Source organism: Magnolia sinica, chromosome 8, assembly GCF_029962835.1.
Source record: "Magnolia sinica isolate HGM2019 chromosome 8, MsV1, whole genome shotgun sequence".
Classification (NCBI taxonomy): domain Eukaryota; kingdom Viridiplantae; phylum Streptophyta; class Magnoliopsida; order Magnoliales; family Magnoliaceae; genus Magnolia; species Magnolia sinica.
This window is the reverse complement of record NC_080580.1, coordinates 15953535-15970122: the sequence shown is the minus strand read 5'-3', so window position 1 is coordinate 15970122 and position 16588 is coordinate 15953535. Positions and strand designations below refer to the sequence as shown.

Here is a 16588-nt window from a genome sequence, read left to right as displayed (position 1 = left end):
CATTACACAGGGAAGAAGAGCGGATTCACTTCGACCTTTCGGTGAAATCCTAAAATATAAGAATGCCAAAGTTTGCGGTGAGTTGTAGATGTTATAGCTAATACTGTGAAAATTTGTTTGTGTATTCCTATAGAAAGATATTGTAAATTGCCATGCATGAGACCATGGATGCTTCGTCAAACCATTATGTGACTAAATTATTAATTTCCATTCTAAGATTCACAATCCAAAATACCCCTATCCTACAAGACAGACAATGAAAAATTGTTATGTAAGAAATTGTGGTTGGTGTTCACTTGCAATTAGCAATGTTATGACATGAAGCATAACAGATTCACCTGCGTGGATGAGTAATATAGTTCGATTTTATCATCGTTTCTATAATATATATATATATATATATATATTGAAAGATTACAGAAACTTTCATTTAAAAAGCGCTGAGGTAGCGATAAGGCCCTGTTTGGATACCACCAAATAATAACCTTTTCTACTTACAGCAGTAGATAAGTGACTTATTTCAGATAAGTAAGTTTGGTTTATGATTAGCTATAAGTAACTTTTTTACTTAAAACTACTTGATCACTTCAGTTAATTTTTTTTAGCTTTTCTACTTTTCATAAGTTACTGACGAGAGGTTTCAAGAGAGACGAAAGAGGGGAGAAGCTGATAAGTATGTTGCTTACCAAACATACTTATCTTCTTAATAAGTAGAAACTAAGATAAGCTACTTGTGGCATAAGTAGCTTTTCTTAAGCAACTTACGATCCAAATGCCCCCTAAGAAGTAAAAACATCAAGGAAAAATAAAAGAAGTGCCCCCCCCCCACGGCACTCGTCACTTCGCCAATAGTTGCAAAAGCATCTACCGTTCCTCTCACCCCAAATCCCCCATAAACCTGCAAGGAGACAAAGCCTCCACACTGCCCGAGCCTTTTTGCAAAGAGCAGCCCCATGCATTGCCCACGCCACATTAAATCTGACGAGGAGGGTAGCCCACACGTCACCGGCAAAGGTGCAGTGAATAAAAATATGGTTAACTGATTCCATGTCCGACAGGCATAAGAGGCAAATACTTGGGATGGCCATAGACCGCTTTTGGAGATTGTCAATTGTCAACACTCTATTTCTACCCACAAGCTAGCCAAAAGCTCTGATCTTGCGAGGGGCACCATAATGCCACATGGGAGATGTCTTCCCAATCTTCAAACCTCCTTTTTGAATCATGGAGTAAAACTAATTTGTATTCTATAGCCAAGTGGAAATACTAATAGCTAAACAACCTAATAGACTCAAAGAACAATTTGACTTTGAAGTTTTTAGCACTTAATTATTTATTCAATTGATGGATGATGAAGAATTCTTTCTTTCTTTCTTTCTTTTTTCTGAGTTAATAAGAACATCAAGACATGGGGAAGTGTTCACATCAGGAAAAAGCCGAACGACTTCTTCTTTAACCAATACATCCGCAACCTCATTCGTCTTCCTGCTGATACAGGTGCATGAAATGTGTCTCAGAGGTGATATTCCTGAATCTCATCATTATCTACATCTAAAGGATGACTGATATATTCCTCTATCTATTGTTATCTGTTCAATCAAAAGGTAACGCTGTTTGAACTCGGGTAAATTTACCCCCAATAGTCTCAAATATAATTGAGTTTAGTTTAAGAAAACTGGGAGAATATGTGATTTAGGTTTTTGCACTTGAGTGACTGATCTCGACTTCAATATATTGAAAGAGGTGGTCTTATTATGATGTCTAGGTCTGGAATGTCAGAATATGTAAGAATCATATCTAAAAAAGCTCAACAATTATAAGAAAAATTGAAAGCAAGTGTCATTTTGTTTTTTTCTTTGGTAACCAAGTTGAATGTGACTTGATTGTTTTCCTCATGAATCAGGTCAAGTAATTGAATCCCATTAACTTGAATTTGGAAATCAGAATACCTGCCTAGAACGATTGCATTTGGATGAGAAACTGGTAATGATGACCATCTTTTTCTGTATTATATTTTTTTAATGCAGGCCAAAACCCTTCATAGGCCCCAGCATGTGCTGAACATTTGGCCTGTTTGTTGCCAATTTTGGGGGTTAAATTTTTGCATCTGCAGTAGCTAATTTCAGAAAATCATTGTTGATTCTCTGGATCTACATGCTATTTTTAGGCCATTACAATTTGGCTGAATACTTCTAGATACAAAATATATTTTCTTAGATAAGATAAGATCGATATTGAATCAATTTCAGGACCTTTTTGGGTTCATTGAAAATTGTGTACTGCACATGTTGTCCTTGTCATGCAAATGCTGGACAGCCGATACTGTACCCTGTTTTTCAAGCACTTGGGAAATGGGGCAGTGGAAGAAGTGGGGAGCTTAAGATGGTTGGCAATACATGTAACATGGTGGTGTATGTGCACACTGATACATGTGGTACATGTGAGGATTGATGGTGGCTCATGTGGGTGCTTAAACATGGATGTTCGCCCATGTAGAACCTTTGGCTCGTGTGATGCACGTGCATAGAAGATTATATTCTTGCATACACCATATAAGCTTTTTAGCATGTATAGTCTACCCAACCTTTTGAGCAAGGACTCCTTAAAAAAGAAAAAAGAAAAGACAACTTTTGAGCAAGGATTGACGATCCATGGGTAACACTCATATTGGCTGTATACCTTGTATTCATCTTTTCTTTTCTTTCTTTTTTTCAAAAGGATGCTTGACAAATCATGTACCTGCTGTCAATGCAGGATAGCATGTGCAGTATGTGACACAGACCCAAGAGGTGGAAAATCTTGATTAAAGATTCCACGAGGATTCTAGGATCTCTTTTAGGTTATATGAAAAGGGTTGTTCTAGGAGGCACAGAGCATTACACTTTTCTGAGTTTTATGATGTTGTTTCAAGTACTTGTAACAAGTGGGAGACTTTGATAGTAAGATATCGTTTAACTTCTCTATTTACATACTGTGTGGTGTGTTTACTTTGTTTATTATAGTGGTTTGGGTATTGAATTCGATAACTAGATCTAAAAGTTCAGAACACATCGGCCAAGGGCTTGTGTTGTGGAGGTCGTCCAATGGCAGTTATATGGCCTGTTTGGATGGAACGTAACAACAGAGCATTGAAATAAGTTGGCTTCGCGCAGTCAGGTTATCGCGAGTGTTAGGGGAAGTCATCTTGGGCTTGTGTCACGGTTCTCAGAGGGTGGATTTACACGGGGGCTGACAATGTGTCTAATGTGTCAGCTGTTGTTTTCTAGGTGTTTCTGTTTCTTCTCTCGTTCTGTCTGTTTTTGGGCTTTCTTAGCAAAATGCAGTTATTGTTGCAAAATAAAATAAAAAGGAAAGGAATGAGAACCATTAGTTTTTTTTTTACCCGTGTCCCAAGTAATCAAGTGGAGTCAGCTTGTAGCACTTGCTCACCTGAGTTCGTATCCTGAGATTTCATGGCGTGTTTTACTAGGAGCTTGAAGTTGTTATGATGGCCGATTTGGTGCTTAGTTGCATTATACAGAAGTGAGTGGGAGAGATTTATTTCTGGGAACAGGGAAGCTGCTGTTTACAAAAATTCAGAACTGACAAGTGTGACTCGTTGTCTATGTCATACAATACTGAAGTATTTAGATTTATTAATCTTTTATTTTTATAGAGACTTTGAATGTCTACTTAAAAGACGATAGAAGCTACAACGACAGGTGATTGGGTTAAGATGGTCTTCATGGAATTATATACTAGCTTTAGTTGGCAGCAGAAGCACAACGAAGATCAGAAGTGGGCGAGAGATGCTAAAATGGGAACAGCAACAGAGGTAGAACTGCAGAAGGCTCCGGTGGCTGAGGGTGTTTGCAGCAGGTAATGCTTTGTTTGCAGGGGCCTTAAAGAAGGGTCCTTAATAAGGGGTAGTGGGTCCTTTTAAGGTGAAAAGGTCAAGAGAGGTCCTAGTGTGGCAAGGGTCCTTGAGAAAGAGGGTCCAGTAAAGGTGTTGGCAAGGTAACAAATCTAGGAACTACTGCACTTATAGGTCCTGTGATGAAGAAAAGGGCTCGCCAGCTGTTTTGAGCTGGTTTGACAGATTGGCTTTGTTTTGAATAAAAGAGTTCACTTGCCGTTTTGAGCTGCTTTGACAGTTCTTCTCCATCCCACACTGTGATATAGAGTTCCTGCACTTCCAATGAAAGCGTGCTGTTTGACAAGGTTCAATAATTGTCATGATAAGCGACACTTTTTTTACTTTCCTTTCTTTCTGAGAGGCACTTTGGGGTTTACACACTATGGCACACGTGTCATGCTAACACTCTGTAATTCCTAGATCAAACAGTTGGGTAGAAGGAATGCGACTTTCAATTGTTTTGTAGAGCAACCAACGAATGTGGGTCATTGTAGATCAGGGAAGATTGAATTGTCGGATGATTTTGGTGGTTCTTGAGGTAGATGGCTGTATTATTGTAATGTGCAAGTTTTTTCTTCTCTTGGACGGAAAATATTAGTTAGACTTGTAGTTTCGGACACGCTATAGACTTCTAAATAATATGGATGTGGAGTTCAGTCCACGTGGGAGATGAAATTTTTGTCGTCCCAGGTTCTACAACCTTAAATGCGCCATGTGTATGATGATTGCAGACGGTCAACCGCTTGCTGTAGACCAGTTGTTTGCCTATTTGTAGCATATTATGAATGGTTGATTTTGATCGCACACGAATACATGTGCGGAATGGAAGGGAGGTGGATTGGATCTCCTCTCAACTTGTATTATATATTTATTTTACTCTGTGTAGTCTTCTCAGCATGTTCGCGTTCCTTTCCTCTTTCTACTTACTTTTGCTTAACAAATGTCGTCTGAAACTGAAATAAATAAAATCATTGCCTCCTATTGTGTGTGTGTGTGTGTGTGTGTGTATGAGTCATGCTCACCTGTGCACGTGCGCACCGTTGCACACAGTGTCATGGGTGTCTAATCTGAACGGTCCATGTGATGCGGAATCCCATGAAACCCTATGTGACAAATTTTCACCCTGGTCTAAAATTCTGGTGGGCCATAGCAAAGAGAAATGCAAATCAAGGGAGGAAACTGTTTTCATTTTTCATGGCCCATCAAAGTTTTAGATCAAAGTAAAACTTGGGCTGGGGGGTTTCACGAGGTGCTGCTTCACATGAACGGTTTAGATTTTGGGCCTGACGATGAGGGACACGCTGTCCTAGGTTGGGTGGAGGCCACACCTAATCTTCTCCCCTTCCGGGGAGCGGATTAGCTACTGACAGGTTGAGTAGCAAGACTAGCTATTGAAGTGACATCACCAAGCTACATCCCCCACCATCATGTATGTTTTATATCCACACCTTCCATCCATATGGAGAGATCATTTTAGGACAATATCCAAAGAACGATTGAAATCCAAAGCTCCAGTGGATCCCAGTACAGAAAACAGTGGGACAGTGACGCCCACCATTAAAAACTTCCAAAGGCCACAAAAGTTTTAGATCAAGCTGATATTTGTGTTTTCCATTATTTCATGTCTTTTTTAAACTTTTGAATAGGTTGGATTTCAAATAAACATTATGGTGGGCCTTAGGATAGTTTCAACGGTGGAAATCACTCTCCCCACTGTTTTTTCTGGTGGGGTCCACTACAACTTTTTAATTGGCTCATTCTTTGGCCCATGCCCTAAAATGATATCTAAAAATGAATAGACGGTGTGGATATAACACATACATCATAGTGGAACCCACATAACTTGGTGACGTCACTTCAGTAGTCGACTCCCTACTCAACCTGTCAATAGCTAATCCGCGTCCCCTTCCGTGTGGGAAGTGGAAAGGATGGTGTGCCACACGCCACTGACCGGGTTGTCGTCGTTAAGTTTCGTGGCCCTACCGTGATATAAGTATTATATCCACACCGTCCATCCATTTGGAAAAATCATTTTAGGGCATTAGCACAAAAATTAAGCGGATCCAAAGCTCAAGTGGACCATAGCATAGAAAGTAGTAGGGATTGAATGCCTACCATTGAAAACTTCTTGGGGCCACAAAAGTTTTGGATCAAGATGATATTTGTTTGTTCCCTTCATTTAGTTTTATGTGATGTTATGGATAGGTTGGATGTAAAATAAACATTATGATGGGCCGTAGAAAGGTTTTAACAGTGGGCATCATTGTCCCCACTTTATGTGTCGTGGTCCACTTAAGGTTTGGATCTGCCTAAGTTTTACAGTAAAGCCCTAAAATGATATCTCAAAATGGATAGACGCTATGGATATAACACATATATCATGGAGGACCACACATAATTGGTGACGACAGCGCACCCTAAGATTGTATAACTCCGATTTATCAGGTTTTGCCCTTTTTTTTTTTCGGGATGGCATCTCCATTGTATAGTTTGAAAATTCATCATCCAATGGCTCATACTAAGACACGACTCGACCATATGTTATGGTTCTATGCGCTCGACTTTATAGTACCATTTCCACACACACACACACACACACACACACACACATATATATATATATATATATATATATATATATATATATATATATATATATATATATATATGGAAAAGGTACTATGCGCTCGACCTCACGAGTCCGTCCCATGAGGTCGAGCTGTGTGGGCCCCACCGTGATGCGTATCGAACATCTACCCCATTAGTCAGATGCACCATTCCATTGTGGGCCTAGGTCTCAAAAATCAAGTCAATCGTGACTTGTGTGGGCCACACCACATACAGAAGTGGGGAGGGGTTGTGCACCATTAAAACATTCATAATCATTTTTTGGTCACACTGAGATGTGGTTTGCAAATCCAGCCCATCCATTATGTGTGTCCCACTTGGATGAGGGTTCAGACCAAGTTTCAACAACATTCAAAACTCAGGTGGGCCCCACCAAGTGCTTTTATATGTTTTAATGGTGTCTTCACATGATTTTAGATAGTATGGCCCACTTGAGTTCCGTATACGGCTGATTTTTGGGATATCCCATAATTTAGAGGGGACCCATCAAATGCACGGTGTTGATGGTCGACACGCATCACGGTGGGGCCCACACAGCTTGACCTCACGGGAGCTTATCGTGAGGTCGAGCGCATAGTACCTTTTCCCATATATATATATGTTCTATGTGGTCTAGCTTATGGGAACTTTTCATGAGGTCGAGCTGCATTGTAATACCCCACTCAGCCTATAAGTACAACCGATTGGTTAATAGATGAGACTTACCTTTTGAAATAAAATTTGGTAATGCCTGCATGTATAATTTGAATACTCGAGAGAATCCCTGATAGTACATAGGAGGCACAATGCGACCGAAAATGACTGAAACTGATAGCATGATAATCACCCCGACAAGACGAATCCAACGATAACTTCGGCTCGTGAGCGCGTGACCCCGACACTTTTTATGTGCAATTACCCATGAAATTATATATGAATGACCTCATCATGAGTGTCATACCATCTAAAATCATGTGAAGACATGCCTAGAACATATAAGGGCACTTGTTTGGGCCCACCTGAAATTTGGATGCATCTGAAACTTGGTCTGACCCCTCATCCAAGTGGGACACACATAATAGATGGGCTGGATTTGTGAACCACATCTTGGTGGGCTCAAAAAATGATTATGAATGTTTTAATGGAGGGACTCAACTTTTGTATGTGGTGTGGCCCACACAAGTCACAGATTGACTTGGTTTTTCAGCCCTAGACCGACCATGGAATGGCGCATCTGACTGATGGGGTAGATGTTCGACACGCATCATGGTGGGGCCCACACAACTCGACCTTGTGGAAAGTTCCCATGATCTTGATCGCATAGAAATAAGATCCAACTCGGCTCATTTTCAAAACGAGTCGGGTCATATCCAACTCATGTGAAGATATGAAGCTTCCTGGCCTTGGCCCTTGTATAGCCCTACTCTTTTAAGGCGCCCAATTCCTGATGCAATGATTAACCCTACTAATAACTCCGACAATAAAAGCATTACCTTCGAGAAATAAAAATAAAAATAAAAATAAAAATGGTGGGACTATCATAACAACTTTTATTTTGCAACTTGAAATTTGGATGTTGATCAGAGTTACCTTAAATTGTCCATTAGATGGGCACCAAATGGATGGTTGAGATAATGTGGTTGGTGATATTTGGTTTATGTCTACCTAACACAAAGGTTAGGAGGACAATTGGATGGTCTTGATTGACATGTCTGGTGGGCCCCGCCCACCTTGATGTATGTGTTCATCTGTTTTTCCAGATCATTTTAGGGCATTATCCCAAAAATGAAGCCGATCCAATTATCAGGTGGACCATATCATTGGCAACAGTGGTGATTGACCGTTGATGGACCATGAAAGTTCTGGATCAAGCTGATATTTGTTTTTTCCCTTCATCTAGGCTTATGTGACATTATCAACAGATTGGATGGAAAATAAACACTATGGAAACTTTAAGGTGCGTCATAAGAAGTTTTTAGTGGTAGGGCGTTCAATCACCACTGTTTCCTATGGTAACCTGGTAATTGGATCTCCTTCATTTTTTGGATAATGCCCAAAAATGATCTGAAAAAACAGATGGACGGTGTGGATGCAGAATACATACATTAAATTGTGGGCCCACGTTAAGCGCCTCACCGTCTTGGGTGAGGCCGGGTCTCACGTAATCCGCTCCCCATTTATAAGGGAGGGGATGGCCTGCGACTGGGGTCACAGAGATGCCCGTGACAAATCCACTCCGTCCATATGTTTTGAAAGACCACAATAGAACATGGTAATTATAAAAATCATTCAGATACAAAACTCAAGTGGGCCACACCAACAAAACAGCTGGAACAACAACAGCCACTATTGAAACCTTCCTGGAGCTGAACATGATGTCTATACGCCATCCAAACCGTTCATAGAATTATTATCACTCAGATAAACAGATAAACTGTAGAATAAAATATCAACCTGATACAAAACTTCCGTCACCCCCAAGCGTTCAATCCCCACTATTTCGTGTCATGTGGTATGGCCCACATGAGATTTGGATCTGCCTGATTTTTAGAATAGTGCTCTATTATAGTCTTTCAAAACAGATGGACGGAGTGGATTTGTCACAGACATCTCTGTGGTCCTCACACTGCTTCGGGCACAGGGATATCTATGTACCCGGGGTCACACGCAGTCTGTTCGCGATTTATAAACGATCTCACACGAAGCTTCGTTCGCCTCTCTATAATCTAGTTTCTGTGGACTGCACGAGCATCTAATCACATGCACCAGCAAGCCTTCGCTTATCATAGGGCCTGCTTGGATGCCACTCATCTTCATTTTTGCAGAATTTGACTGTCAAGATTCGATTTTCCCCTCGCACGTGCAAATATGTTGTGCATGTGCTGGATCCAAACGTCCAGCTGAAATTGGCTGCACCTGAATTTCCATATTCATCTCATATATTCAGGTGGGTCGCGACAGTGCAACAGCATCTGGACCGTCGCTCAGTTTCCCACGTGGTTCTTGAGGGGCCCACCACCTAAATAGGCTCAATCTATTCATTTGGATATGTTGCATGTACTCCATGCTAGCTGAAATCGTTGGATGAGTTTATTACACCGCGTGAAAGGCCCATCAAGTTTTGGGCCTGATGTTGAGGCCGCTTGTGGGGCGCCTGAAAAGGCCCACCTTTTAATTTTAATGGGCTAGCATCAAACCGGAGCAGGGCTCTCAATGGAGGGGGTCAGATCTGATATACTAATTCGTTCCAAACCCGTATAATGCGGAGTTGGATCTTAAAATAGGTCCGATTAATTAAATGGACTAGATTCGGGTTCACAAAAATAAATCCGATTCAAATTAGGATCGGATCCGGATCTAATAGTGACATACGATTGCATCCCCGCTATTGCATTCTACGAGTTGTCAACCCTTTCGACTTCTATAGTAGTGAGTTCCCGTGTGATTGTCAACTTCTCTCTTCAAACTTCAATACTCGTGCATAATTCAAATTGTCCCATTCTGTTGCTAAATTAATTATATCATCTTAAATATTTTTTAGATTTATAATACGGTGGATTCGGACCGAAATACAACCTGAATTTGATGGCTATATGGATTGAAAATGGATCTATTTATAAGCAGTTTATATTTGGATATTACCTTTTGGATCCAATTCAAATCTAAAACCGGGTACAGATTTTCAGACTTAGAACTAGGTCCAATCCAGATCCAACCCATTGAGAACCCTAAACCTGAGCCTCACCTGAAAATGAAAAGCCTGAGCCTGGTCTGATTAAATGGCTTACCTGAGCCCATCAGGTTTTGGGTCTGATTCGAAGGCTGGCAACAGGGCCCATAAGGTTGGGCCCCGTTATGTGGGTCGGTTTGGCCGATCGAACTAGGGTCGTAGTTGATTATGGTCTTGATTGTCTGCCTGATTATGAATTCGGTAAGACCATGCCCAATTGAAGGCCCTGAGATCTTAGGGACTGCAAATGGACGGTTAAAAAATATGCAGTTGTCCAAAAAGGAAGGCCAAAGAATGGATGGCTAGGATCTTTTCCTATCTGCTTCGAGACCCACCATACCAATGGTCTGATTTAATGAGCCATACATATCACTAGCCCAGACCGGGCCTGATCACTCCCCCACCATTATAGGGCTGTCCAGGAGCTGGGCCTGTCTTAGGCTCGATTACATTCAGTGGATCTTGTCGACTGGACCTATTCAATATATGGATTAGGCCGGACCGTAGATCAGGTCAGTGTACATCAGGACACAAGCTCCTGGCCCAGCTTGGGTATTGCATTCCCAGGAACCTTCCGTACATGTGGGGCCGATGTTCTCAACGGTTAAGATGATGGGACTGGGAGGGATTAGTACCAAAATAGTTAATTGCATTAAAATGTTAGCATGGTCCAGGAAATAAAATAAAATAAATAAATGGCCAAAGTATATTGAATGGCTAGGATCATCCGGTTTGAGAGAAATTTTGCATCGTCACCGTCCATCGCCCATCGCGACTAAGGTTTGGATTGCCAAACCATATCGTCTGGTCAGTTTCTATAAGTAGGCACGTGGGGCAATCAGAACGGTCCGATTGGTGGCTTGCAAGCAAACGGTTGAGAAAGAAACAATCGACGGTCCACACTTTCAATTTATAGAACGTTCAAACATCAGGTTGCTAGGTTCTTCTAATCAGATATATTTTGGAGGGATCTTTACCCGTTCAACGGTCTAGATAACAGAAACATGGGTCCCACTTGTTAAAACCAGAAACCCGAAGATATACTCGGGTTGTGGATGGGTTAATTCCTTCGGAGAATTATCCGTTTGAAGGTTCAGAGCTCTTTCCATTTCTCTCCACTGAATCTCTCTCTGCTATTCCACCATTGTAGAAAACCCCTTTCTCATTTCTTTAGTTGGGTTTCTTTCTTTTATTCTGCAAGCACTTGTCTCTGTTTTTTCTCGTTCTCTTTAACCATTTCAATAGAAATCTCTTTCCATCCTTAAAAAAAAATCTTTTTTCTTTTCGGGTTTTTATTCTGAGCAACATTTCTTCCATTTCACGATGGATAAGACCAATTTCTTGTTCTTTTTTTCATGTTGAATTCCTGTAATTCTACTCTAGAATCGAAGTAAAAATGCCTCATTTTCTCTGTTTTTTCTTTGTTCTTGTTTGAATCTTCTTTCTTTTATTTCACCGTCGAATTCAATATCTTTCTCTTCAACTCCTCTCTGATTTTGTGTCTATTCCATCAAAGTTTAATGGCTGTTTCTTCAATTTGTCATTGAAGTACCATTTGAGCACTTTTGGACATCCTTTTTCCGCTTCGCTTCGCTTTCGTCTTCTTCGTGTTTGCTTGATTGCCCAAATGGCGCTTTCTTCTCCTTTAAAATTTGATCTTTTCGTTTCCGCTCGACATCTGCAAAACCCACCTTTATATCTCTCTTACAAACCTTCCAACTTCATCTCCCTGGCATCGCTCCAACCCCATGAAGAGCTTTCTGCACCATCAATCTCCAATTCCAATCCTCTCTCAACCCTTTCCGCCTCTCCTGTCCTCCAAATTCCACCAAATTTCACACCAAAAGATCTTCTTGGCGTCCTCCGTCGCCAAAAGGATGCAGAATCTGCTGTCAAAATCTTCAATTGGGCCTTAAATCAGCCGCATTTCAGACCCACTTCATCCGTATATGAAGAAATCCTTCAACAACTCGGTAAAGTGGGGCATTTCAATCAAATGAATCATCTTTTACAAGAGATGAAGCTCTCTGGCTGTGAAATCAAAGCAGGTACTTTCCTTATCTTCATTGAAAGCTATGCAAGATTCGGATTGTTCGATGAAGCAGTGAATGTGCTGACACTGATGGAAGAATTTGCATTCAAACCAGACACGTTTACATATAACTTTCTGTTGAATCTTCTTGTGGATGAAAACAAGCTAAAACTGGTTGAGTCTGTGTATTCCGATATGAATAATAGAGGAATTAGACCCGATGTTGCTACATTCAATATCTTGATCAAGGCATTGTGTAAGGCGCACCAAATCCAGTCCGCCATTTTGATGATGGAGGAAATGCCAAGCTATGGTTTATCACCTGATGAGAAAACTTTCACGACCATTATGCAGGGTTTCATTGAAGTAGGAAATATGGAAGGAGCGATGAAAATCAAAGAAAGAATGATCGAATCCAGGTGCTCGGTGAGCAATATAACAGTTAATGTTTTGATTCATGGGTTTTGTAAAGAAGGCAGAGTAGAGGAAGCATTGAATCTTGTACAAGAAATGTTGGCTGTTGGATTCCATTCCGATCAATTCACTTTCAACATATTGATTAATGGTTTGTGCAAAGCGGGGCATGCAAAGCATGCAGTTGAAATCTTGGATGCAATGCTTCAAGAGGGTTTCGATCCCGATATATTTACCTACAATACATTGATTTCTGGACTGTGTAAATCGGGGGAGATTGAAGAGTCCATGGAGGTTCTTGATCAGATGGTATCAAGGGGTTGTTTTCCGAACATGGTCACTTACAATACTCTCATCAGTGCAATGTGCAATGAAAATCAGATCGAAGAAGCTACGGAACTTGCTCGTGGTCTGTCGGTTAAAGGCCTTTTGCCGGATGTTTGTACATTCAATTCTCTGATAAGTGGCCTCTTCAAGGCCGGAGATCATAAGATCGCAATGGAGCTGTTTGAAGAGATGAAGAGCAATGGAGTTTTGCCAGATGAGTTTACGTACAATATGCTGATCGAAAATCTATGTTCTAAAGGAAGGGTTGGACAGGCCTTGGGGTTACTGAAGGAAATGGAATTGAGTGGCTGCCCGCGAAGCATTGTGACGTATAATACCCTGATTGATGGTCTGTGCAAGAACAAGAGAGTCGGAGAAGCGGAAGAGATCTTTGATGAAATGGAATTGCAAGGGATTTCGAGGAATTTGGTGACATATAATACTCTTATAGATGGTCTTTGCAAGAGTAAACGAGCAGATGAAGCTGCTGAGCTTATGGACCAGATGATCATGGAGGGTTTGAAACCTGACAAGTTCACATACAATTCACTGCTTTCGTACTATTGCCGAGCTGGAAACATAAAGAAGGCAGCTGATGTAATCCAATCCATGACGTCGAATGGATGTGAACCAGATACAGTCACGTATGGGACTCTTATCGGCGGTTTGTGCAGGGCAGGTAGAGTCGAGCTTGCAAATAGGCTCCTAAGAACCATACAATCCAAAGGGATGGTTCCAACTCCACAAGCTTATAACCCTGTAATTCAGGCATTGTATAAACAGCAAAGGACAAAGGAAGCTATGAGGCTCTTTCGAGAGATGATAAAGGAAGGCAGCCCACCGGATGCTATCACATACAAGATTGTTTTCCGTGGCTTATGTTCTGGGGGAGGACCGATTGGAGAAGCAGTGGATTTCCTAGTCGAGATGACAGAAAAAGGATTCTTGCCAGAATTTTCAACATTCTCTATGCTTGCGGAGGGTCTGTGTGCCCTGGCCATGGATGACACGTTGATCAGGCTTGTTGAGTTGGTCATGAAGAAGGGGAACTTCTCTGCCAGCGAGATGGCCATGGTGATGGGCTTTCTTAAGATTCGTAAATTTCAAGATGGAATATCCACGTTTGGTCGTCTCCTTAATAGCCGAAAACCCAAAAAGGTGTATGGCTGAACATGTGGGTTGCTTGAAGAGCATTGCAGAAAAAGAATTTACCTCTCAGATAGGACATGCTCCTTGTTCCTTGAATATATATGGCTCTGACAACAGAAGGATATGTAAGATAAATCAGCTAGAAGGTGATCAAGATTTCATGGCACTGAAGAGAAGCAATACAAAAGGTAACTTATTTCAATCTGTCAGATGTGTTCAACTACATTGTGGCTAGAAAAGGTTATTTTCTGAAGGGTTATTAGCTCACTGAGGTTGTGGTATTTGCACTTTTGATGGAGAGGCATACAAACATTCATGATGTTGAATTTTCATGGTGGCGTGATTTCTTACATGAAGAAGTACACTTGCTGCCACCAGTTGCATTAGAGAGGTTGTAATGTCCCAAAGTACGAGTTATAATTTCTGATTACTTTCAATGACATGAAATTCTGCTCTTTTTCATCAATTTCATTGATATTTAGTTTAGGGTGTATTTGGATGCATTGGCCAATCGAATTCCAATAATTTAGTTCAATAAAGAGGAAAGGGCCAAATTGTAGTTTACTTTCTTGAGTACTTATTAAGGGCCCTTCCAACGCACTCTCAAAAGGGTTTTGACACCTAAACGCCGTTTTGAGCCAAATCCCTTTCCATGTTGTGTGTTTGGATGCACTTTTACAAACCTTGTTGGCTCCCCCACTCCTCCAAACAGGCGCTAAAAGTCCCACTTGCTGAAAAGCAATTCAATTGGTTTCCAGAACATCAACCTTTGTGGGAACCCTTGTTCTTAAAACCACCATTTTGACAGTGCATCCAAATTGGCCCTAAGGGACTTTACTCCAAACCGCAATCACATTCCTTCAAGTTGGCCTTGGGAGGAACAGAACTGCAACTACCAGAAAGGTAAGGAACAGAACTGCAGTTTGGAGCATCTTCCACTTTGTGAATGCCAGGATGCATCATTACAATCTGGTCATTTTCTCTTTTCTGAACTGAATTTTCACAATTCATTTCAATTTTGCATTCAACTGTGAACTCTGATTCGTTGTGTCGTTAGAATGCTTAATAGAAAGTTTCACACTTCAAGCATCTGCCGGGATTAGACTTGTATGTTATTTTTGACAACTTAAAAAATGGAGTCTCTTCAACCGTACACATGGCATAGTTGTACAGTAATTCAGACTGTCCAGATCTCTTACCCAATTGTGGATGGTGCATAACCTAAAAATTGCACTTTCTCCTTTGAATTTGGACCACTTTCCATTTTACTTTTAACCATCCATTCAATACCCATTAATTCAATGGTTAGGATGCTTTATCTACATGATTTTTAGAGATATGCTCTATCAATAATGGAACCCACAATTTTGATGATTTGGATAGCTTTACATGAGTGCCACGTGGAGGATAAGTTGCTGCCATTTTTGAATTCTGCAGAAATAACATAGCAGTCTGCCTCGCCTCTTCAAATCTACAAATGTCTAAGAGAGATGGTATATGGCACGTAATTTGAGGAGGTTCCATGAAGTGGATCTGGTGGGACACCATGTTGATGGGCCATAAATGGAAAGTAATTGGATGGGCCTAACCATTCAATTATTATGAGTTTTGCTCATTCAGTGTTGAGCATTGTCCTTTTTTTTAAAATCAACTTCAAGTCAAATCATCCATTTTGCAGGCCCGTGAGACAATGGGTAGCATGGTGGCGGGACAATTAACCACTTTTTCTAAAAGCTCGAACTGATAGAGCATGGTGAATCAATCCATTTATCTCATAGCTCAGGCCCCATATCGCATGGTTTAGGACCTCGGCCAGACCCCCCTCTTGGACCCCACTTCATATGGGTTTCGCTTAACACGAGCCACCCACCTCACACGGGCCGCCCACCCTAAGTGTGCCCCTACATCCCACTGGCCACCCCACTCGAGCCCGGTGTGAAAATGCCCCTGCATTACATAGTCTAGTCATCTTGAGTTTTGGGCTATAACTCATCCACCTGATGGCCCACCCACCTTGGAGGAATAGTGTCTGACAAAGTTAGGAAGAAGTTGATCTGATGCCTGGCTTGAGCATCCAACATGGGGAGAATCAAGCTCAATGGGAGGCTTAGAGATGTCAACTGGTCTGATTGGCCTCTGATTGTTGTTGCTCCCATTGTTTTTCCCATAATTATAGCGGCTGCTGACGCAAGTGCCATAGGTATATGGTTTTCGAATTGATTTGGTGTGCACTTCACAAAACTCCATGGAGCACACAAAACACGGATGCATAACTGATTTTACTGAAGTCGTTTTAGTGGACCCTGTGCGAGTGTGTTGTGCAAGAGTTACAAGCATTATGAAGATTCAAGTTTTGCATTTGTGATTACTGATTCCCAAAAACATTCAAATACATTGTTTAAAACCCGCCATTTGTGACAATGGCATATCTGGC

The 16588-nt window shown here is 41.2% G+C and overlaps 1 protein-coding gene across 1 annotated transcript; it reads left to right on the top strand.

The window, feature by feature from the left end:
- Positions 1-11323: 11323 nt before the first annotated feature.
- On the top strand, positions 11324-14620 carry LOC131252978 (pentatricopeptide repeat-containing protein At3g53700, chloroplastic). Its single transcript, XM_058253793.1, has one exon. The coding sequence runs from the start codon at positions 11860-11862 to the stop codon at positions 14173-14175; it is 2316 nt and encodes a 771-aa protein (XP_058109776.1). The 5' UTR covers positions 11324-11859; the 3' UTR covers positions 14176-14620.
- Positions 14621-16588: the final 1968 nt, after the last annotated feature.

What these genes read in the sequence shown, in the direction of transcription:
- LOC131252978 (XM_058253793.1), top strand. Translation starts at nt 11,860, where the DNA reads ATGGCGCTTTCTTCTCCTTTAAAATTTGATCTTTTCGTTTCCGCTCGA.